A 24,575-nucleotide genomic window follows, 5' to 3' on the forward strand; every position below is an offset into this window, starting at 1 on the left:
TCGAGACTTCTAAAATTGCAAATATTTCAAAATCTCTCTATCTTTAAAATTTCTATATTCGATTATTGATAGACGTCTTTTCAGCTTTCATCTGCTTTTATTTAAAAAAATAGCTCCGTACACACTGATGGGGACTGTAAACGTATACGCGAAGAAATGTTCTTGTTTGTTTTCACTCAGCTGCTAAATTCGTCGGTGGGTGAAATTCTACCGAGTATATACGTTACACCCGTGTACATTAGTTGCAAACAGGGACGATGAAACGGCGATGGGTTAGCAGAAACGAAAATGCAAACGAGTTGACGGGTTGATTTCTCGCTTTTTAATACTCTCCTTACATCGGCAAACGCACACAACAATAATCCGATCATTATCAAAATACTATAGATAGCACAACAGCGTGTTATCGGTATAACATTCAATATGCATTATCCAAATTAAAATTTCTATATTGTTATCTCGCAATATTTTTCTCTGTCTATATTACAACAGGTAGTAACACAACAGTAGGTATGACAAAGCTCGTGTGTATCTCTTTATACATCATACATAATTTATATGAGGCATTCCGTTGGTCTTCCGGATCGACACCGGAAATAGGAGAAGCTCGACGCGGTGGTCACGGGTTATTTAAGACGCGTCCGCGTCTGCTTCCCGCTATTTACTCTACGAATATATGACGCGACGTTTAAAATGACAACTAAAAACTTACTTAAAAAATAAATCGGTTTTAATATATAAAATCTATTTCTCGCAGCGGTTATAAAATATATCTCGCGGAATATCATATATATATATATACTTTGCACTCTTTATACAACATCTTTGTACACTTATTTTCCAAGGTATATGAAGCGAGCTAGAACTCGCGGTATACATGTCCATCTGTCTCTAACGTTGGTCTTCCACGGCCTGCTCGAAAGAAGAAGTCGCGGATACGCGTTCGAGTGAAGTTCTAGGTCGAAGAAAAAAAATAAAGAGGAAAACACTTGAAAAGTAGCGCAGCCGTAGACTTTCACTCGAATCTCCGGTCTGCCTCAATGCAGTTACAGCACACACACACAGTCTTGGTCCCTAGAAGTCACAGCCATTAAATGCAACGAACGATCTAAGATTTAAGGCCACTCGATTGTAAATCAGCCGCGATAACTCCAACTCGATAATGGCAATGTAACGTTAGCGTTATCGCGATATCGGCAACGAGGATGCCCCTACGGGCGAGCGATGACGCGCATTGCATTTCGAACGACGAAGTTTCGACGTTCTCTTTAATAATTTATATTACGCGATTCGGTGGTAACGAACGCGAATTTTCACGCCCGATAGCACCAACCATGATTAACTAGCTTTCCTCTCGTATCTACATCATTAGAGCTACGATCTACAGGGGGCTAGGGAATCGTCAACCAGGAATAATTAATATAGTTATTAGACAGGATTGTCAATGCGAACGACTTTCGGAGATCAGAAGACTCTCCTCTAATCGATGAAGGAACGCTTTCGAGGATCGCAACAGCGAAGAGTTGTTCCCTATTTTTCGGCGATTGGTTTGGTTAATGAGATGGACACGCTTCATCTCTATCTGATTGTGTGTTCTGTCATGCGACGATAGTCGTGAGAGCGTTGCTTTTGCTTCTGTAGCTGCCGGGTCTGCAATGAATGATACATGGTACTCGGAAGAACAAACACTGTGGAACTCATGGGTATTATTTAGAGCCATTAGATAGCGATGGGTGTAACTGGCGATATACCTGATAGTAGCATGTTGCGAGGAACGCGACCATCCAGCGATAAAGTTGACTTCGCCTCTTTGACTGCGATTACGCTGCCGACGATCTTGACTATCACTTTTCGCAGCGATTCGTCGCGAGACAACGTGGATAGCATCTGGTGCGACAGTGGACTGTATCGCCCTATATACTAATCTGTGATTATAAAAAAGAATGCTGTTGAATTTGATATTTGTTGAAATTAACTGAATTATTAGTCTATTGACAAAGAAATAGCATATTTAGATTTATATGAAATCATAATTTAATTAAAAATTATATTAATATATTTAATATAATTATAATTCACTCATATATTCACTTAGGATTATAAATGGAGTTTAGAATAAATGAATTGAAAAAGAAATTAAATTACAAATCGATTAAATAAAAAAAAAACTGTAAACCCAGCAGTTTTGTCTTTGCAGATTCGAATTAATATCGCTCATACAATTACTATAATTGTATAAGGAAAGCTTACCTAGGCATTAAGGCAACAACAGAAGTAAGTCCCACTGTCAGCCAGTACGTGAAATGTGTAAAGGCCATTTCCATTACCCAGAAGGATCCAGGCAGGCCCATGCAATTGACGCAAACGGCATTGTAAAATAGGCAAAATCCGTAGAAAATGCCTAAAGAACCGAAGATGGCACCAACATGGATTATAGTCTGAAATAAACAACGTTACATATAATACCCATGACAACATATTTCTCTTCTCTCTAACGTAGTTACAATCTTTATTTCTTCTTCCTTACCCAAGATCTAGTTTCTATAGCAGCATGAGCCAGCATAACGACGATACACGCTGACATAATAGTCGTCCCGAATTCCCATATGTCGATAATCGAATCGTCATAAACCTGAAAAATAACGGGTGTTTATCGTATACCGTGACGATCTTTTCTAACGGGTCCAAAATGTTGCACCAACCTCTTTGGTAATAAAAAAGATGACGACACTTTGGTAAAGAGCGTCAATGATCGTAAGCCAAAACGAATGCGACTGATACACTAGTCCCAGGCGTCCTCTCGTATATAATTCTGGCGCTGAAAGTAATACGCGAGCCTTGGCGACTCGATCGTAAATACCCAAGGCGAGAGGCGGCAGCGAGGTGAACAGCAAGTTGTATAGCATTAAATATATTTGGTCTATCATCACGGCACCGGAAAAGCCGCAAAACAGCTGCAAGAGAAGAGAGGGAAAACGTATTACGTATTATTATAAATATCTCTACTTGAAGGATCGATAAATTTGCATTCAGGGAACTGTTTTACGTTTTTCTCTTTACAATCATTCGATACTTACTTGAAACCAGAATATGAGGAAGACAAAGGTGGCGTTTTTGTAAAAGAAATATAAAATCATTCTGGCGAGACGATCGTAACACCAGTGCCCGTGTAGAAGGAGGAGCCGGCTGAGCATAGAAAACCGAGAAATCGCGAAATCCGCTGCCATTACCGCTTGCGTGCCTTCTTGCCCCGAGATACCGACGCCCACGTCCGCGGTCTGTATCATGCTAACGTCGTTCGCGCCGTCGCCGATTGCCAGTGTTCTCATTCCCAATTGCTTTTTAACGATGCGGACTATGTATGCCTGCAACGTAAAACAAATTATATTACTCTTCCTCGCGTTATCGCTCCAGTCATTAGTTCGCGGCTAAAGTCTGTTTTAATGTTATTATACTATTGTCAACGCGTTACCTTTTGCAGCGGCGTGGCGCGGCAGGCTAAGACGCTTGAACACATTTTCGTGAGTTCGAGGAACGGCCCAATCAGGCCCGATCGCGGATCTAGGATCACGGTCAACGTTTTACCGTCCACGACAAGCGCGCGCTGCCGTGGCCACGGGCTGCCAATTCTGTGCGCGTCTCTCTCGGCGGAGTCGCGATTGTACATGTCGGCAGGATCCGTGATGCCCATCATATCCGGCTGCGGATGACCGTTATTTACGTTCTCTTTGCGCGCTGACTCCAGGTAGCCGTGTATAAGCGCCTCGGCCACAGACTTCGATCTCGCCTGCAGCTGCAGCAGCTGCATAGCGGGCGAGAAGAGCTGCGCCGAGTACGCCACGTTCACCGCGGTCTCCGGTTTATCCCCTGAAACGGAAAACGTGCAGAATGACGTAGAACTCGCATTAACGCGCGCTAATTACGCTCAAGAACACGGACTGGTTCCATCCGAGGGATGTTTACTTTTCATTGGCTTTCGATACGTACGCCTCCGTAATTTTTTTTATCCGGTCTTTATATAACGACACTTATGTAATAATGGATAGATGAAACGCTGATGGCTATGTGGTGGAAATGCATTTGCGATTCAATGCGAAACGCCTCCTTTATCTCTCTCTAAGATGATCGCACTAAAAATAGTGCTTGCCGATGTTAAACCGGTTTGTCCGTGCGGCTGCACGCCGGTTCGCGAGTGAGCGATTTTCTACGAACCTGTCAGAACCCACACGACGATCCCGGCGGCGACCAGGGCGGCCATTGTCTCGGGCACGCCGGCTTGGAGCTTGTCTTCGATCCCGGTCACACCCAATAACGTCAAATGCGACTCCAGCATCGCGTACGAGTCGCGTATGCGACGCTCGCGATTCTCCGTCGCCAATTCCGCCTCGTCGTGCTTCTGCCGCCACGTCTCGTACTCCTGCGCCGTCAGCGTTTTCTTCGCCATCACCAGGGTGCGCAAACCTTGACGCGCGTACGATTGTAGATACTGTTGGATACTCGTCGAGGCGATGACGTTCTCGTCGCTCGACAAGAGCGCCGGCAGCATCGTCGTGTCAGCGCCCTTGCTGTACAGCACTATCTCGCCGGTGTGAGGATGTCTGAGCAGCACTGACATACATTTCCTGTTCGAGTCGAACGGCAGTACCTGCAAGCGTACGAAGAACGATAACGATGAACCGTATACTGCCGTTTATGTTCTCGCGAGCGACTCGTCGCGTGTAACCACCTACGTGAAGTATCTCGAACGCGAGCGTTGAGTTGTCCGGGAAGGATACGATCGCGCTACGGGGCGTACGTTTCACCAACTTGACGTCGTAAGCGCGTGCCGCGTGAACCAGCGCCAGCTCGTCCGGGCTCTCCGCCTCGTAGATTGCCGGGATTTGCAGCAACTCGTCGCCGTTCTTCGCGTCCGGGCTGCGTCCCTTCTGTCCCTCCGGCGAAGGTTTCCGTCCAAGCAGTCCGATGCCCAAGCTTGGTATCGACGTTACGTTCAGCAACTTTGGCCTACAAAGATATCGCTCGGTTAAATACCTTTTTATCTTGTGCACCTCCGAGCGTTATACCAACCTGGAAATTTTAAACGGGAACTTCGGAGTATCGTCGAACGTATTCGCCGTGCTAATTACTGGCGATACTGGAGATAAGGTGCGAACAGCTCTGTTGCTCGGAGACAGCGGTACTGGCGGAGAATTCACGGTCGGGAAAGAGCTCGCGTCCGTTTCCATTATTCTGTCGAATACCATGATATTAATTTCGTGAAGAAAAATAATAAATGCGGCAGTAAATCTAATCTCTCCATAGATGCGAAAATAGTCGTATTTAATTATCTTCTTTTTTCGCATCAAAAACGAGACAAATCTGTTTTATTTTTCTTCAATCCTTCATTGATCTAACGTATACAAACCTCGTAGGGGCAGTTCCGTTTTTTTGAGGTTCCTCGATGACCCCGCTAGAGTTCATAATATCGTGATGCGGTTGAGAATTTACGACAACCGTGTTACACGTGGCTAAGACAATAAGAAACTCCTGTAAGCGATGTCGAAATGTACCTATGAGCAGGTCCTCTTTAAGCCGCGAGCACGGAAGCAGATTCTCGTTGTCCCCCATGTGCGAATAATCTTGGCCGCCTACCGCGCATCTCCTAAATAGCATTTTGTTCTCCGTAAGGGTGCCGGTCTTGTCGGAAAAGACGTACTGTACCTGTCATTCAATGATAACATTCCAAGTAATACTCACAGTAATACATTGTACATTACTTTGCGAAATTTTTATAGCTAACAATGTAGTATTCAGCTAACAATGTAGTATTTTATAGCAACAAGGAGTAAGAAAACAATGTAGAGAAGTGCTAAAAGTTATAAAGAACGATCATACCATTTAAATATTAAATTTAATTAAATTGATATATAAAAATAAGAAATATCTACTAATTTCAGGATACAAATGTTTTCACTTTTTCGGAAGATATTTCATAATATTGATCGTAAAATATTCGTCCCGCGCAAATTCGTTTAATAATAAATTGCCACACTCACTTGGCCTAGTTCCTCCGTGATATTCAGCGCGCGGCACTCCGCTTTACGGCCGGTTTCCGTGTCGTGGAGGGCCGGGTCGTGGCCGATGTGGTACACCTGTCCCACCTTCGCCATCTCGATCGTCACGTACAGGCTCAGCGGTATCATCACTTGGAATATTATGACGAACGTCAGGAAGGTCAGTAAGCTCTCGTAGATCGGCTCGTGGGGCACCGGCAGAAACGGCACCGCCGCCAGACCCGTGTACGCTGACAGCCAGAATCGGCAACAGAACGCGCCGATCACGCACAGCACCATCAGTATCACCACGCACCATTTCACGTCCCTGTTCATGAATCTCTCCAGGCGAGAACGCTGAAATCACACGCGCGTTGCATCTCTCAGAAAGGCATTTCTCCAATGTACATTATTTATTCAGTCACTTGAATTATCCCGAAGTTATAGATATTCAGTTCCTTGGGCATTTACCTTGTACCTGGGTCCGCCGTTATTCAGCAACGCCTTGGTCTCGTGACCGGCGTATATGACTATGCCCTCGACGAAGTCGGTGTTCTTCAAGACGCATTCCCTGAGTAAAAGATTTTCCGTGGACACGGGCACCCTGCCGCCGTTCGGGTGCACCACGGCGCCGTGAAACCTAACAAACGCGCCAGTGAGATCACTCTGGTAATCTGGTTAATTCCGTGTAAACTTTATCACGGCGATAAACGGCATCGCGCGTTTCTCAGACAAATTATAAAAATATCGGATAAAAAATTTACGTTAAAAATTTTAACAAACAAAAACTGGTTAGATTTTTAGAATTACTCTAGTCTAGAAAAGCCTTTAAAAAATTTCTTCAAAATAATAGAAATAGTTTCTAATTTTAATACATCGGACACGACGAATAATTCGGGTAATTTACCTATATATTCTAGTACTTGGCTGATCGACCTCGACTACCGATCGGAACTTGGAAGGCTGGAAGGTATCCTGCAGATCGAGAAAACCCCGGACAACCTGGCGCTGCTTCAGATTCGACTCGCCGTCGAGGTTGCACGTATCGAGGTAAGCTAATCCCTGAGGATCGCTGCTTCGCAGAAGCAAGAGATCGGCCGGTACCAGTTCGTTGTTCGAAAGGTGAACCAGGTCACCCACCTTGACATCCTTCCACGCTACCTTCATGTATCTGTCGCCCTCGCTACAACGAAATCGCGAGAAATCTCGTCAAGAAACACTGTATGGCACTAGGTAGTTTTAAGCGTTATTTGGATAACACGGAAAACACGTAATTGCGTGATCGTGACGAATAATTAAATAATGATATACTTAATGAAAAAGTTTGCGCGATAAATAAATTACCTCTGCATCTGCGACGTTTCTTAATTTCACCGTCCGCAATTACGCAAATTGCATTTCGCGGTTTCGTAATAAAGATCTGATTGTACGCTCCATGACTAAGAGACTGTTAACATTTCTCTAATAGAGGACAGTCTGTTTCAGTTTCATTTAATAAGCTGGACTTATCACATGTGAAATATGCGTATCGTGTCAGTATGCTCTGTCCTCGCTAAATTAATTAAATAGCTTCCACATGATGTTATCCCGTTATTAGGTTCAAATAAGACTTAAATATCTATTTCTCTCGCATGGAAGAGAAATTGAGCCGACGAGTGAAATTATATATAAACATCTTACTTAACGGGTTGACGAAGGCGATCGACAAATCCTTGTATTGCATAAAAGAACTCGTAAGGCTACCCTGCTGTCGTCACCGCAAAAATAGACATTGCACACGGCTTCGAACGCAAATGTTTGTTAAGATAGAAATGACATTTGCACAGCGAGACATATGTAATAAGTAATTACTATTCGCGCGCCTATCGAAACGGAAAATTGGCGAATCATCGTGAATAATGAACGGTACGAAGGAAAAATTGAAAAATTAACAAAAAAATTCTTTTTTGTTAATTTCCAACCACATTTCCTTTTTCTTTCTTTCTTTCAACTTAATACTGGCAATTTTTTAACGGTACGTAACATGTCGAATATTAAGCGAATATCGTTCACAAAAATATGGTTTAGGAAACATACTCTTAATCGACTTTCTATACCTAATAACTAAACCAAGGATTGATCCACGAAATATTAATACGTGGAACGAAACCCGAGTTGGGAAAGAACCTCATGAAAATATAATTTCTTATTACTCTCCTAATTCTGCTCGGCGTGGAATCGCGACAGGCCTAGGAGGCGACCTTGCGTGACTAATTCAGGAAAGATTCATCTCTCTCTCTCTCTCTCTCGAGTACTCTCCGAGTATGACGAAACCGGCCGGTTGACGATATTTAATTGAAGCACATGGAGCGGCGGTATCCAAGGTTGTACAGTCTAGAATACCCCACTATCGTCACGTCCATTCCCGTTTAATCAGAACGAAATTGAAACGACGACTGGACGATCATCGGAGACGACCTTCGAGAAACGGCGGGTGGCGGGTACTCTCGCGCATCAGCCAAACGATATCATCTCTCGACATTTGAACGCGGTGGATTCACACGAGTGGATTGGTGAATGGGAGCGGGATTTCATTTCGAGAACGAGAGAATATCGTTTGTCTTTTTGCAAGGCCGTCTTATTAGACGAGACTTAAATGATGCAAATTCCTTTGTTCGCGCCTTGGAGGATAATGGAAGAAAAGAGAGACACCATTCTTGCCTTTGTGCCGCTCGCTTTTTCGCCTCATTTAGTGTAAAACGTAAATCATTGTAAATGCATACATTATGCATCGCGCATCGCATCGATGTCGAGCGAGCTTTTTGTCGCGGATTTGTATCGTTGTATCCTGCGCAGGAGCGACGGGGACATTTTGACTACATATAGCGCTAGTTATACACGTAATAATGCATGAGCTAATTTGCAATTACGTACGCAACACCCTGCCTAATGTTATAATCATCGCTATATATATGTATAATGCAAAAAATCTAATGAATTCTATATAATTCGTCCGCGAATATAACACAATGTTGCAAAAAAACAATGTCCACTGAACATAGGCCGGTAAAATACAGGTTTTTTTTTTGCACGGCACGGTGGCATTACGTAAGCAACGTAACTGCGTTTCTCGGCATGCCATATTAAAGCGAGACGATTAATTTGTCATGATTTGTTGTTTAGCAATTTCTGAAATAAGGTTGTTAATTTTCTTAAGCACACAGTATTCTTTTTCTTTTTTAGTTACATTCAGTCGATCAAGCACACCGCGTACGTTAGCACCGCGTTTGTTATCGCTGGTCGCATAATAATTTCAGGATAATAATTTTTAACCGCATGCCATAATTTTGTATGAGATAACAAGTCAAGGAAAACTTAGCGGTTATACGTATTTTACGCTTATCAAAATTCACGGAACTTGTATCTTTCTTCACGTTATTTCCAGGCGGAAATCTTAGACTTTTCGACTTGTAATTAGCATTCTCTCTTTTGTGTGACATTCTCTTGACATTGTTTCGACTTAGGGCCAAAGCACATATGACAGTCGTAGTCGTGGACGTAAGTAACGCACAAGCTTTGGCGTATCTTGATTTGTCAGGTCGAGGACTACGACCGTCGTATATCGCTACGCCATGTTATGTGCTTTGGCCCTTAGCCTTCAAATGATTACGACTTTAACACCGCGAGGAAACAACGGAACGCTTACAAAATTTTATTCTATATTTATCTATACACACACAGTTGCAAGTTCATTATTTTATTTCAAATTAATTTTCATTTAGAAATAATTTTGTTACGTATTTTTTATATCCACACTTAAACTGTTTTACAAAAACTCTTTCAAATTGAAAACCATTAAATTACAATCTATTTAAAATTGAATAAGAGCTAAAAACGTGTGCTTTAGCAATCATAAAGCTTAATAAAGGGAAACAAGATATTTGTAAATTGATAAAAAGATGGCTATGAGAGTCAGACGCAGTTATCGGTGCGTAAATGAACAGAATCACTGATTTATTCCCAGTGTAATATACATTCGTACGTTTCGGCTCGGGATTGAGCCATCTTCAGCGAGAAAAATAAATTAATTACTCCATTTCTCCATTCTTGTTGGGTGAGTTTCAGAATATTTGTATTAAAAAAATCCATTCTGATTAAATGGAAGTAATCTGAGAAGTCTGCATATTCAGCATATTGTTTCATCAAGTACGTTAGAGAACGAGGAAAATTATTTGCAGTTAAAATATTTTTATTAGTCAAACATAATTACGCCTTTCACGCTGAATTGTTTGTGTCAAAAGCTTCCCACGAAATATCTATATATATATGGATTTGCTGGTAGCTCGTCGATATTTCAGGACCTCGAACGCATTTCAGAGAAACGATATAGTTAGGATATCCACAAGCACCACGCATTATATACGTTTACACCCGCATCGAATGACGTAACCGATGATATCACTCGCCGGTTTAACGGCACTCGCGAAGCTTTGCAAGAGGAAAAAAAGGGCTGGGCATGTGTCTTCCCGTCTCGATTGGCCGGATTTTATTGGCCCAGATTTAGCTAGACCCCCGTGGACAAAATTTGTTACGTTATTGTAACACCGTAATGGAAGAACCGTATTGAATAACGTTTAAAAGTTATTTGCGTTGCGAAAGGTATATCGGTTTCCTCGCGCGATTCTCTCGCGCGGAAGAAGGTTTCTAAAGTGGGATTTTGAGTAGGCGGTCTTACGGCTTCGGATTTAGGAGAAGTTTTAACGCAATGGCATGTCCGGCGGTCGCCACAACAACGAAACTATATCGACGAAGGTCAACAGCTGTAGGTTTCGAGCAATCGGTGTCAAATAGGCGAGGCAAGTGCGATGATTAGAGCGGCTCGCACACGCGAAACTTACATTTGTTCCGATACGGCTGGACAAACTTTTGTTTTACTTGCGATTTTAACGGCGTTCCAGACTGATTTTGATAGCTCACAATAAGTTCAATTGAACGATTTTATAAATCAAAGATCAAAGGAAGACTTTTGTTAAGTCTTTTACTACCATTTTTTCATTTATCGGAAAAATTTTATGTTTCTCGATTCGTGGACATTTTAATTTATAAAATAGGATAAAATAAAGCGTTTATTGAGATTTATAGATAAATCTGGTAAAAATAAATAATTAAGAATTGAACCAACAATAAGTATATGTAGATTAAGATGGGGGTATTAAACGCCCCAGCCTAGTTCAGTTCTAATTTAAGCCCCCCTATAATACGAAAATGGTACTAAAAAATGGAAGAGTTAAAATATAAGAGTTATAAATTTTTGAGTGAAAACAGTCATTTTTGCGTTTTCTTTTACGTTCTCCAATTTTTTTCATACTTAATATTACATTTTATCAAAATAATCTATGACATTTGTTAAAACAACATTCGAAGACTATCTTGGAATTTTTTTAAGTAAAACAAATCAGTAGCTTCCTTGCAGCAAGCATTTTAGTGGTGGGGTCTGAAACGACCTCAGTGTGCCAGCTAAGGGTTAAGTAGCGCTTTCGCTCAGCTGTTGCGCCGTGCAGCAGCAAATAATTATACTCTGTTGCTAAAAATGGAGAATTATCCACGCGAACGAGAAAAGAAAGTAGATTCCATATTAAATTATTTAATCCAGCTATTATACAAACTAAAATAAGAAAAAGTTGATCTCGTGACTTACAAAAGTTCCACAAGTTTTCACCACAGTTGCATGCACACATTTGGATATACATTCCCGAAAAAATGTCAACATATGGCTCGCAGAGGCGCGCAATTACAATAAAAATATGTCGCGGGTAGACTGTAACAAGCGGAATCGACAGATTGTATGGCACGCGCCGTGAGACGAGATAAAAAGGGGTAATGGCAATAAATGCGAATGTCAAGGCCTTCGGCGCACGAGATGGATCAGAATCGACCTGGCCGTGAGTGTAAGAGGGAAAGAGAGAGAGAGAGAGAACGCGGGCGGAGTCGCTCGCACTATTATGCGGATACGTTAGGTTTATAGAAAACGCTAGATTTGAGGCGATTAGCGAGCGCGTGTAGTCACGACTCGAAGAGAATCGCCGTCGCCGACAGCGTAATTTTAAATCGATCGTCCTTTCCGATAGGGAACACGCGAATGCATCGGCAGGTAGTGCGTCGCGCTTATATCAGAGATCTGCGTAATAATCGCCCCAGGTGTAGCGATTAGATATTTATTATATTTTCTTCTTCGTCGATGAGTAAAGACATAATATTTTATCATTATCACGATAATGTGATTCCTTTTATCACGATCGTCACGATATTCTGAGATCGGGCACGAAAATCAAAGACTGCCGTACGAATTATAGAACGATTTTGTATCGCGAGCGTGATCGGGAATGCAGCGAATTAATGTTGAAGAGGAATCGACGTGTGACGAGACTCGTCGAAGGGCAAGGTCGTCCAGCGAAATCTGGAGGAGGCATCGTATCGGAATTGCCAGGTCATCGATCAATTTTCCGATTACGCTGCATTATGAACGAGGGCTCGTGACGATCACGAAACTGCCCACGTTTGCACAAGCGATCGAAACTGACGTGCGAACGATTAGGCAGGCCAACTAACTGCAACTAAACGCAATTTTGCAATTACACGAAACGGAAAACCCACCGCTGGTTTTCACGCGAATTCGCAGATGTGGAATAAAAATATTATTTCACTCACAGAAAGAAATTATTTCTATTTTCTTGCAATATTTTTCGAGAACCGTAATCTTTCCTCAATTTAGATCGATATAAATGATCGAGATAAATTTGTAAGCCACTGAAAAAAAAAATTTGGATTGTTTATTTTCCACTAGAAAATTCTGGTTGAATCTACCAGAATTTTTTTGAATTAATAGGAATTCTGGTTGCATAATTGGAATTCTGGTGGCATTAATTGAAATTTGTGGTTGCATTAATTGGAAAAGAATCTGGTTCGTTCATTTCTCACCAGACGTCCAATTAATTCAACCAGATTCTATTTTCAGTGATGCTGATGCACTTATTCTCTTCCGCTGTCTCATAAGCGTCTTCTTAAGTAGTCGAAGTGGTCGCAGGGCAATAATCTCTACACCACTAATTACTCGTTAATTAAATTGCCTCTGTTAAAACTATGAAAAACACAAATCGCGGAACTCTTCGCCTCGACATCAGTAGAGGATTCAAATTAGCGTTAATAGGCCTCGTTACCATCCCCGAAATTGTTGCAAGTCACGAGACGAGCATTTCGGAGTGCATTACCCCCTTCGTTCGGCTATGTAATACCAAGGCGTCCTCGCGTTGCGCTGCACAACCGACCACGTGGCACGCGTACATACGCGTTTATCGGCGCAAGCGTATCGGCCAGCCGCGGCGAATCCTATCTGATTCGATCGCGTGTGCAACAACTCTCTGCTTTCGCGGCGCGATCGTTTGCCGGACATTTCGGATGCATATATAAGCAGCAAAATGAGTGCACGTACTCGGACTCGGACGACGAATGACAAATACGGAAATACGCTGCATACCGCGCGCATCAATGCATTGGATATGCGTTATCCAAATCGCGCGCCGTCCAAACCGTTTAATGCCAAAATGTTCTAATTTGTTCGCTTCGTTCGATAACAATTCCGTTGTAGCCGAGCTATTGCGCGGCACGTCGATCGGCATTAAACGTAAACAACGTTGACACGAAGCGAACGAATTAGAACGTCCGTCGTATCGCGCGTCGCGATACGGACGTGCGTGGTGCCGCGGGGTCTTGATGGAAAAAGAACGGTACGGGACACTTTCTTCACCATGTTCGACCGCAATGCACGCCGACCGCTCGCTCGCTCGCGCGCGTTCGCGTTCGCGCTCGCGTGTACGTGACCTACATATCTGGAATTGTCGGTCTCATTGGAATCGATCTATCGGATTTCGTTGCCGCAAGGATTCTAACGTGAAGTGACGGCTCGCGTCGGCAGTACAAGCAAGGATAAACGAGCGCAAGGCCGATAGGCCGGTTGAAAAATTAAATGTCCTTGTTCAACTTCTTATCCGTTTGAAGCTTCCCGTGCATTAATACATAGCGGTAGAATAATATTTCGTTATTAGACGTAAAACCGGAATTTTCGGCGTGCTTAGTTATTATTACATCATTATTCAGATGTTGTTCTTCTAATATCTTTGTAGCTTTGCTACAGTAATGTACACATTATCGTTCTACGCATTTCGTCGCTCGATTCGTTAACGTTTCTTACTTTCTGAACTCCATATATAATTCACAAATAGACGTGTAACATTATATCGGCATTTTTTTTTGCGATACTTGTAAAACTTGAGTTAACTCTACACATCATTATTTTCCCGCGGAGTTTCCGAGAGGGAGAGAAGGGGGCCGGTCGTAGACGAGCAGTACGCTATATCTTCGCTATGCGTACACACGGCTGCAATGTTGTACTCACCTAACGTAGACGCGGCAGGTGGAATTGTTCACACGCCGGTCACTGGCGAGCCGTCGGCGATCTTCGAAGAAGTCCTTAAGCGCCGTGACACCCAGAACGAATACCACGGGGATCATCGCAATCTCTTTGCCGAACGCGTTTATGGCCGGCACCCAGTTGAGCAGCACGATGAAGATGAAGTACAGATTGGCCACGCGGTGAAACTGCTCTAGCAGGTTACGAGGTAGGAAGCTCAGCGCCGTGTACTTCGTTGTGCGTACCCTGAAGAAGAAACGGGCGCGCGTTTAGATGCATTACGTGTAAGACAACGTTGGAATGGATCATAGACAAGACACTTCCTTCTCGTTATTTGTTCTCACCTGTTGTCCATTCTACCCCCATTGGGATGCTGACTCTTCGGGGTCTTCGGGGGGACTAAGTGATTCGGCACTATTGTTCTTAAACGGGGTTCCTCTGGCAGCGGCCCGAAACAATGGGCCCATAGTCTCCTCCACCATGGAGGCGCGACGCTACGTCTTATCGTATAGATAGACTCCGATCTGCAAACAGTCGCGGCGAAGTCTGCGCCTTTAATACCCTGTTTTCTACGAACTGAGCATCAAATATCGCCTTGCGAAAAAAATATCGCAACTCCATAGGGTCACGCGTTTAATAAATTTATAACTTTATTAAGTGATTGACGGATTTTATAACGAAACGATTGGATTAATACTATCGATGAAAAATATAAATCGCGAATATATTTTTAAAATAATCGATATATATATAATTTTGACTATACTTTTTTTTTACTGCGCCCGATATTTGTTTAAACATCTCCGTATTACAGCAAGCTATAAATAAAATTTCTTGTCTCTTTTCGTATTATAAAGCCTTATCTCAAAAGTTTTCAAGATTTATATTTGTTACTGGCAATCAGCCTTGCATCGTTTTTCGAGAGAAAGCGTTGATCGATTAAATAGATCTTATCTTTAAATTTTACGTGTAACTTTCCCTAGACTGCTATCTATCTATTGTTAGTGCAATGTTATTCCGTTCCTCGATAATCTTTATCACTCGGAGCGGCGATAAATCATATTTTCTCGCTTCGTACCTGGACGCTTGCCGGGAATGGCCGCGAAAGGAAGGCATCCTGCCGGCAGTGGGCGGCCTGCCGTCCTCCCTGTGGCCTGGCGGCAGGATGAAGTCCGTTCTGGAGCCGACACGGTGGTGTCCCGTTACGGCTGATTGGCCCTGCGTCACGTCCGCCACCTGACCCTGGCTGAAGGCTCTCTGGTGACCCGGCTTCTTCAACGCCGACGGTCGACCAGCGGACGTGGCGCTTCCCACCGTCGTCAACGGGCCCAGGAAGGACCCGTAGGTCTGCCATCCGGTCGTGCCATCCGCCAGGACACCGCCGTGGCTCGCCGATCTCGCGTGCGTCCTCGGGACGGCTCGCCTCCTCGCCGGCGAACCGACTTCCTCTACCGCGTCCTCGTCCTCGTCGCCGTTGCTGTTTTTCGACGTGCTCGTCATCGTCGTCGTGACGCTGGACGTCGTCATTGTCGTGCTCGCCGTGGTCGAGCCACCGTGGAGGAACGACAACGGAAGCGGCGGCGGCTGGAGAGGCGCCGTCGAGATCGACGACGACGATGACGACGTCGTTGCGCAGTTGGGGCGGCCCGCACCCGGGAACACGTAGAGAGACCCCTGTCTCTCGATCTCCTCGCTGGCTGCTTCCTGCGCGTCGTCCTCGGACATGCTGGCACATCTACGCGATACGGAAAGAGGAATTTGTTGATTGTGCGAAACAATAAGTGCAGAGTTAAATTTTGCAGCTTATGGCAAGAACTGATTGATCATTTTAAAACGTGATACGTGTCTTATGAACAGTCGTAATTTATTTTTATATAAATATACATATTAACGAACAGAGAAGAGATTTTCAATGGAGGGACGACGATTATGAAATAAGATGTAGATAATGTTTTATTTTTTACTAAAAATTATAAAGATTTTTCATACATTTTAAACTATAATTGTGAATTTATTAAGTTTTTTTAAAACATTCACTGTTAAATTCGTATTCAAATTACACTAAATTTGAGTCATTTTTAACCATTCCTGTAAGTAATTATTTTAACTAACTCAATAGAGTTAAAATAATACCGTTTTGTGTTGAAATAATAAATTTCGATACACATGGTAGTTAAAAATAACAAAATGTCATTTAACTCAAGGTACTGGTTTAAATTTCATCCTTTAACAGTGTTGCTAATACTGAGATAAGATATCCTTGAGAATTAAATTTCAGTTCTGAAGCATCTTGCAATATTTAGAATTTAAAACTTGCATGCCTAGTTTCTAGGTTCTATCATCGAACTACCGATAAACAGTAGCATATCATTGACATTGTTAACTAGAATGCTGAACTTTCATGCGGAAGATTATTGCATCTGATAATAATCGATTGCATGGTCTGACCCGCGATGTAATATTTCACCGCACCTTCATCCGCAGCTATAGGTGAAATTGTATCGTAATCAGAATTGTCGATATACGATAGCAAAGGAATTCAATCTTCTTCAATCATGCTAGAAAGATAATTCGTCTTCGCGTCCTCGCTCCGATAGTACGTCCCCGATAGTACGCTTTTTGAGCGCAAACCGTTTGATTGGAAGTTCGTTCGTTCGTTATTATTCTTCTCGACAGGCGTTTGCTTATTTCCGCATTCGCGCTTATGTATTCTGAATAATAATCGTACGTGCATCGCCGTGTGTTCCTTCAAAACAGAAAACGCAAATATGAATTTAACGCAATCGGTACGATTTTATACTGAATTTTATATTGCGACACGTTGCTGCGGAATAAAAAATTAACATTTAGACAAATTAAAGATGACGTCGGAATTAATTAAATAATTTTTTAAATCTATTTTTCAAGTATTGGTGTATAAAAAACTTATTTTTCTTATATATTTTATTTTTTTATTATTTTCATAAAGAGTATGAATATTCAATTAGACTTTTATTTCATCCGATTACAATTGGCAAATAATCATCGTGACGATTCGACCATTGGTTTTGGTCCCTCAATCGTCAAGACGTTAATAATCTTTGATACTTATATATATAAGCATCTCATTTTTTAAATAATTTAAATTAAATTAAATTATTAAATTTATTGCGAAAAATATTACCTCAGCCAGGGTTCGGACCTGGAACTCCCCTCATTCCGTGTAATAGAGCGTCGTACCAAGAATGAATATTATTTTAGACGACATTGACGTTCGATACCGGGTTTAGTATGAAATTGATAATAAAATTTTATCTAAGCTTTCTATCGACGTGAACATGTAAAAACGTTGATAGCCATTAATAGCGTTCGTTAAAAATAAACGTGGAAAATTGGCGCATTATGACATCCGCTCGAACATACGTCACCGTTTGCACATTCTCATATATCATAATCAAATGTCATGGATCCATATGTTGCACATTCGTCATATCTGTATTAATAATTATTTAAATTGACCTTATCGGGTAGACATTCTTCTACATCTATTCCTTCTAGATTACATTTATCATTCATAGATTTCCGCCTGCTTTAGTAGCAATGCGATGCGACAATTATTGATGTAATTTCCATAATTAGGGGGGCAACTCTATGAGAATGTCTGATAATGTCGCAGCTTAGTAAAAAAACAAGTTCAAAACGGGCTTTAAAATCACTTATTGATTTATTTTTTTATTCGATAGAAAGTTAGAATCAAAATCCAAAAACAGCTGCTGAGATTTATGGTTTGCCAGTAGCATTAGAAGATTAAGCACAATTTCGCACTCTTATCGCTCAAAAAAGATACGAGGCCCCTCGATACAATGCGGATCGTGGAAAGCGCCATGTGCTAGGGAACGCCTATCGGATATCCTGTGCAGATAACCAAAGTAAACCATCTTTGCAAAAAAATGTAGCGAGTGCATCAGTCAGAGTGAAAATCTTTCGCCGCAAAGTTCGCGAGTAGCAGAAACTTAGTGGCGTTCTCAGAAATACCGCGTTATTTTCAGACACTATTTTGAAATCAGTACGGCATCCAGAGATTAACCTCTCCCACTCAAAACTAATCGAAGTATAGTACTCTTCGAAGGACACATCCGCAGCTCGCGTGCAACATTCGCCATGAGGAGAAAATGAAATTAGTCAGATAGGCACACCCCGTATATGAAAAGTATTGCCAAAGCTTATCGTTCATTTGCGTGACTGATATAAAAATACATTTATCTGATATATTTGCCGATATAATTCCGATAAGCGATCGATACCGCGATTTTGGCACAAAGGATTTACTCGATTTTTTTTCTCTAATTTCTTATTGATGTTAAATATCTCTCGAATATCTCGAACTTCGATTTGAACAACTGCAGCGCGACATGAAAACAGCATTTAAATTAATGCGTCTGATGAGCTTGTAGATACGTGTAAGAAACGTAAATCGAGATAGGGAGAGAGAGAGAGAGAGAAACTGTCTGAGAAACTCTCAGAAACTGTCTTCAATTAATGATAGAGAAATTGTTTATTCCGATCTTGAACAATTTCCTGCTAACCGTTAATCTTTATCCTGATCATCTATCTTTCAAGGAACATTTTCTTACACGAAGCAGTGTTATATCAAAGTGTGCTGTGTAAATGTAAAGATATACTTATCTCAATATAGTATCATGTATAATAAAGTATAGTATAATAAAAGTTTAAAATTTTCCACGATTGAAAATACGCTGAAAAAAAATTTGTTAATCCGAAAAAATGTAGTCCGATACGTTCAACTAAACATTTTAGTTAGTTTAACTAAACATTAGTTGAATTAATCAATTCTTGATAAAAAAATGTTGATGGGTTAATAAATTGTTGAAACAACTAATGTTCAGTTAACTAACATGTTTAGTTGAACGTATCGGAAATGTTTCTTTGGATTAACAATTTTTTTTTCAGTGTACATTGCATAATGTTGCAGCCTTATCTAAAAGTATATTTCAGGGAATTTTTTTTCTTTTTTTTTTAAGAGTAGCAGCATCCCGCTTCCATTGCTTTTGTTTACCGGAGCTTTAATTTGCGCTCGGACGCGGCCGGTAATATGTAATTCGCGTTGGAAGGAGCGCGGGGGCGGGGGAGTTCACGGTATGTCGTTGCATCGTGCGTATTATACACGCGTGCATGCGCTAATGAGCATGAGAGCAATCGCGCGATCGCGTGTGCGTGCGACGCGCGATGAACGAGAGATTCCGGTGTGCGCGATCAATGTGTGCATGGGGCACCCTTTTCTCGGTAAATCGCTACCGGCCGAATGTAAACGAAGTGTATCAAGGGTAGAAAAAAATCGAGCGGCTATTAAATTGGGTCACCCGTTTACTCGCGAACGCCTCTTTTACCTTACGCTTTATCGCGCCATCGTTCGCTGTCATTAGGACGATTGGAGCGATTATTAAAGAAAATTGCGATATCACCTGCGGTCAATCGTCCGAGGCTCATCGTCTGCTCATTATCCGAGATTAACTTTTCGAAACCGTGTATCGTCAAAGGTGTACCGCTTATCTCAAACAATACATCCATTGTCGATATATCTACGCATCGATCAAGATTCTCCGCAGCATTTAAATCCTTTCAAGATGCTTCAGCTTTTTTTGATAATCTCGAACGCTTTGGAAGAGGCATTAATGATTAACGGAACTTTTTAGATAGTCTAAATTTCTCTGAAAAAATAACGTTTTGAAATTCCTCTCGTTTGAAGATTCTTCCTCAAAGGAGAAACATCGAAAAGTCATTTTCTCAGAAAAAATTTAAATTATCAAAAAATTTTGACGTTGGCAAAATCGTTTCAAATTAGATCAAAGATCCGAGAAATGGTTCACAAATTTGTTTATTCTTTCGCAAGTTTGATATTCGCTTCGCGATATTTAATGTGATGATATGAGAAGATTTACCCGTCGGTTTTCCCCAGTTAACGCAAGAGTGTCTTTTCTGATCAGCGTTGAAATAAACGCAACGAGTGTAACAGAATCTCTCTCTCTCTCACTCTCTCTCTCTCTCTCACTCTCTCTCTCTCTCTCACTCTTGTAAAACATAACGGAAACCAGATGGGATCCCTAAAACATATCCCGTAGCAGGAATAACGTATTTTCTTAAATTGCGTTTACGCTTTGAAGCGAAATATAAATTACCGGAAACTCGACGTATTATACAACATACTACTACCGAAATGAAGCTAATGACTGTCGAGAAGTTTTAATTAATAGTCGTTAAGCTTAGGCCTCGTAATTCTTACTTTCTACGTTTATTAATTTTGAATGAACGTCCGTTTAAAGCTAAAGGCGAGTTATATTAGCGTTCAATATGACTCATTGTCAGGTAATATTGGAAATTTCTTCGACACTGGTTTCAATCAGTCGACTGATAACGAACGTGTTGCGATAAGCGCGCTATCGTTAGCCAAATCCTCGAAACATATGTACGCAACGCGGAATATATTACGAGCGAGATGACGTTTCTCGAAAAAAAAAAATCGCTGGAATTTTATACAGGATCGATCTCCTTTTTCGGCCGGAGTTGTGTAATATTACTCGCGTGTATTATTGTTACGCCCCGTCATCGAAATAAATCGACGAGGACGTCTCTCGGGAAATAATAAGACTGACATTTTTACGCGGAGCAAATGTCACGAAATAAAAAAGGGTGCAGGAGCTAAACGAGTGTCCTCCAGTGGCAGCAAAGTGGAAAATAATCTGTATCATATTTATCACAACCTTATATTGTGTGCGTTATTCTTTCATCATCCTTACATCGTGTTATTTTATCGTATTTGTTACACGATCATCTTTCAATACATTGCATTAGATACTGTATATTGTAAATAATGTTACGTCGTTATTATACTTGCGTTTTTAAATTACATAACAACCCAGACAGTACCGTGTCCAAAATATAATGTCTTTTTAGACATTAAGGTAAATGTACCAATCCCTGGACACGTATCCTATGTCTTGACATTTTCATCATTTTAGTCTTTAACCCGTTGAGGTCACATGGGGTCCAGTGGACCCCAGGCTTTTTTTTTCCTTCTTCTTCTTCTTCTTCTTCTTCTTAAAAGTATACTATTTTGAGAGTAAAACGCACAAAGTTTTTTTTACTCTATCTAAAAAAATGTTGATAAATATTTTTGTGAAAAAAGTCAAATTTCTCGAAAAAAAATTTTTTTCTCGCGTTTTTTCAACATAAAAAAATTTTTGAAATTATTGGATTATCAAGAGAAAGTCATAAATTAATTCCAGTTCAAGGTTTGAGTCGATACATCAAAAAGAACGCAAATGGAAACTGTTGTGGGGTCCATCGGACCCCATGTGACCTCTAGTTATTTTTAGGAGGTGTGACCTCAACGGGTTAAATAAGTTATAACGCGAATTAAAATCAAAGAATCAAAGATAAAAATATTTTTCTTGTATTATATTTTTATCTTTGACTTTTAATCGCGTTATACTTATTTAAACACTAAAATGATAAAGGTGTCTAGACATATAGGTCTTAAGCGTCCTGGCATTGGTACATTTACCTTATATCATAATAGTTATTTGTGTAACAAGTGTCGTAAGATGAAAATTCCCGGGTGCGGTTACCGCACTCGCCTTCGGCTCGTGCGTAAACTCCGCACCCGGGAATTTTCATCTTTACACACGACTTACACTCCCTATTTTATGTGGCAAGTGCCTGGAAAGTGGCCTATCACGCACGCGTAGCGTGCGCAATGGGGCACTTTCCATGCACGTGTTGCATAAAAGGTCTTAGATATCTTTAATACATCTTTAAGAGTAAGTCTTACGTCTCGATTTTAGACAAAATTGCCGAAAGATCTTTTAGGAAATGCTTTTGATGCGTAACGTAGGATCATCAGGATCGAGTCATCAGCGAAAGAAGGAAAGAACGCCTTCTCGCTAAGAATCGAGGCAATTTTACGCGATTGCATTCAAGCGAATTAACCGTTACTTTACGACGTTGCGAACTGTAAGCTTTTCCCTGCCGCGTTTGTGCCTTCTCACAAACTCTGAGTCGCGTGCGCGTCGCAACCGATTCACCGTAGGTACATTTAAATCCCACGAGATTTAAAGGGAATAACTTATAGCTTATAGCGTTTTTCTTTGGCAGAACTGATGCGCACTCAGTGCACATAAAGCCGTCGTACACAAATCAACGTAAAGTGTATATATGTTTAATATAAACGGGTTAACTCACGAAAGTCTCAATATTCTTTATTGTACTATTTGGTAAAATATGTATTGGGCATTTTATCAATCAAAATATTTGCATTTTACTTTAAAGATTAAATCAGTGTACAACGGCTTTATGCGTAATGAGTTCGCAATAGTTCTGCCAGTGAAAAACGCTATTATACCAACGTCGCATAATATTTAACCTTAGCTTAACTTATTCTTTTTAAGGAGACAGTTAGAGAGGAAGAGTGAGTTAAGCTAAGTTATTTTAGCTGAAATATTATGCGACGTTGGTGCAACCGGGTTTTAGAACCCAAAAAGCGCGTCAAGTTCTTTCTCAATGTATCCTTGCTTTCTATTACAAAATCTCATGATCTGGCGTAATCCTAGCTAGGTCCATCGCACAATTCTCTTAAAAACCTCTTTCACCTTTTACTTCTCACGGTTTAAAAACCGCATCGTCTCTCGATCGTCTCGCGTCGACGAGATTTCGTCGACCGCGTTCTTTCCAAAATCGGAATTTATCCCAAACAACGAAACAACACGCATGTCCCAAATTTGGGACAAAATCCCGTGGCAAAATCGCGCGATCGATCGCGGGGAAAATGGTCGAAAACCGATGGTTCCATAAAAGCGGCCCGACTTTCCCATGAGGAAGGATGTCGTTCCAAGGAGGGAACGAGGAAAAAGTTTACGCGCGCTTGCGCCCGCGATCGGCCGCGTAACGCGCGGAAGGGTCAAAAAGAAAGAGGGAGAGAGAGAGAGGAGGAAGGAGATCTCACATTTTTCCTCCCCTGCCTCCCGACGTGGTCCACGTGGCCTCGTTGAAAGCGGCTGGCGTCTCGCCCCGAATTCGTCGAAGCTCACATCTCTCCCTGCGCGCGCGCGCGCGCGCGTCGGGAAAGTCCGCGGCGAGGAGAATGAATCACGATTCACGTACGGTAAACACCTGGCGGAAAAATCGACTTGACGTATCCGCGATCTCCTCTCCGCGGAGCCGCGATCGGCGAATGCATCGAGTACGCGCAAATTTTCGTTTTTTTTTCTCTCTTTCTTTATCTCTTTTTCCCTGTCTTGCCGTTTTCAAAATTCACGCATCAACAAACTCACCTCGACTCGTTTCGCGAGCGCGTTATCGCGGCCGATTCGCCGCGACCGATAAGCGCGATCGCGTTGCCAGACGTTGCTCAGATACGCTCGACGGTCCTCGACGACCGACGAAAGCGTCCACTCCACCCCGTCGCCGTGCACATACTGACGAACTGAGTGAACTGACGTCCGATCCGACTCCGGAATAGTCCGGAACAGTGCTGCGATTGTGCGATTATTCCGGAACCGACGACCGACCAATGCGCCGCGATTGCCGCGATTACGGAACTCGCGGTTTGCCGCGAAGTTGGCGGCATCTAGCGAGATCGCAGAGAAGTAAGGCGAAGTCCCTAGAAGCTGCGCGTGAGCGCGAAATGTCACTAGAAGCGCAAGGCGCGTTCTGCAGAAGCGACAGTCAATTCAGAATCTAATTGGTTGGAGTCGATCCGCGCCGTTTATCATCTTGACAAGTTAGTCGCTTGTTCTTTGTTTTTACAATAAAAAATTATAATTCTACTAATTAGTTTAAGGAATATTAATTAGTTTAAAATTGTTATTAAATCGGTGATTAAATATACGTTTCGGAAAATTCAACAAATGCTGCTCTTCCCATAAATAATTCTTTTTAAATCATATCGTTTCACCAGTTGCTCGTAGATTTGTAAATTCAACAAACGCCTTCTTTTTGTAAATAATTTAAAAAATAAATCATAATTTTGTCAGTTGCTCGTAGATTTGCAGTTGTATCGTACGTTATCTTTTGCAATTAAAATTTATAATTCTGCACGTAAC

General features: G+C 41.7%; 1 protein-coding gene across 1 annotated transcript; it reads right to left on the reverse strand.

The window, feature by feature from the left end:
• Positions 1–299: 299 nt before the first annotated feature.
• Positions 300–24,014, reverse strand: LOC112461479 (probable phospholipid-transporting ATPase VD). The gene is made up of 18 exons (XM_025026733.1): positions 23,805–24,014; positions 15,557–16,213; positions 14,823–15,002; positions 14,464–14,724; positions 6,940–7,215; positions 6,504–6,672; positions 6,036–6,389; positions 5,405–5,700; positions 5,068–5,229; positions 4,731–5,004; positions 4,213–4,645; positions 3,473–3,867; positions 3,078–3,365; positions 2,703–2,954; positions 2,528–2,632; positions 2,251–2,438; positions 1,752–1,925; positions 300–1,650 (listed from the first exon to the last, which is right to left on the reverse strand). Exons 2-18 carry the CDS (start codon positions 16,201–16,203, stop codon positions 1,599–1,601), a joined length of 4,506 nt encoding a protein of 1,501 aa, XP_024882501.1. The 5' UTR covers positions 16,204–16,213; positions 23,805–24,014; the 3' UTR covers positions 300–1,598.
• Between the last annotated feature and the right edge of the window lie 561 nt (positions 24,015–24,575).

The sequence above is a fragment of the Temnothorax curvispinosus genome, unplaced genomic scaffold (assembly GCF_003070985.1).
Source record: "Temnothorax curvispinosus isolate PA1 unplaced genomic scaffold, ASM307098v1 QBEX01011445.1, whole genome shotgun sequence".
NCBI classification, from domain to species: Eukaryota; Metazoa; Arthropoda; class Insecta; order Hymenoptera; family Formicidae; genus Temnothorax; species Temnothorax curvispinosus.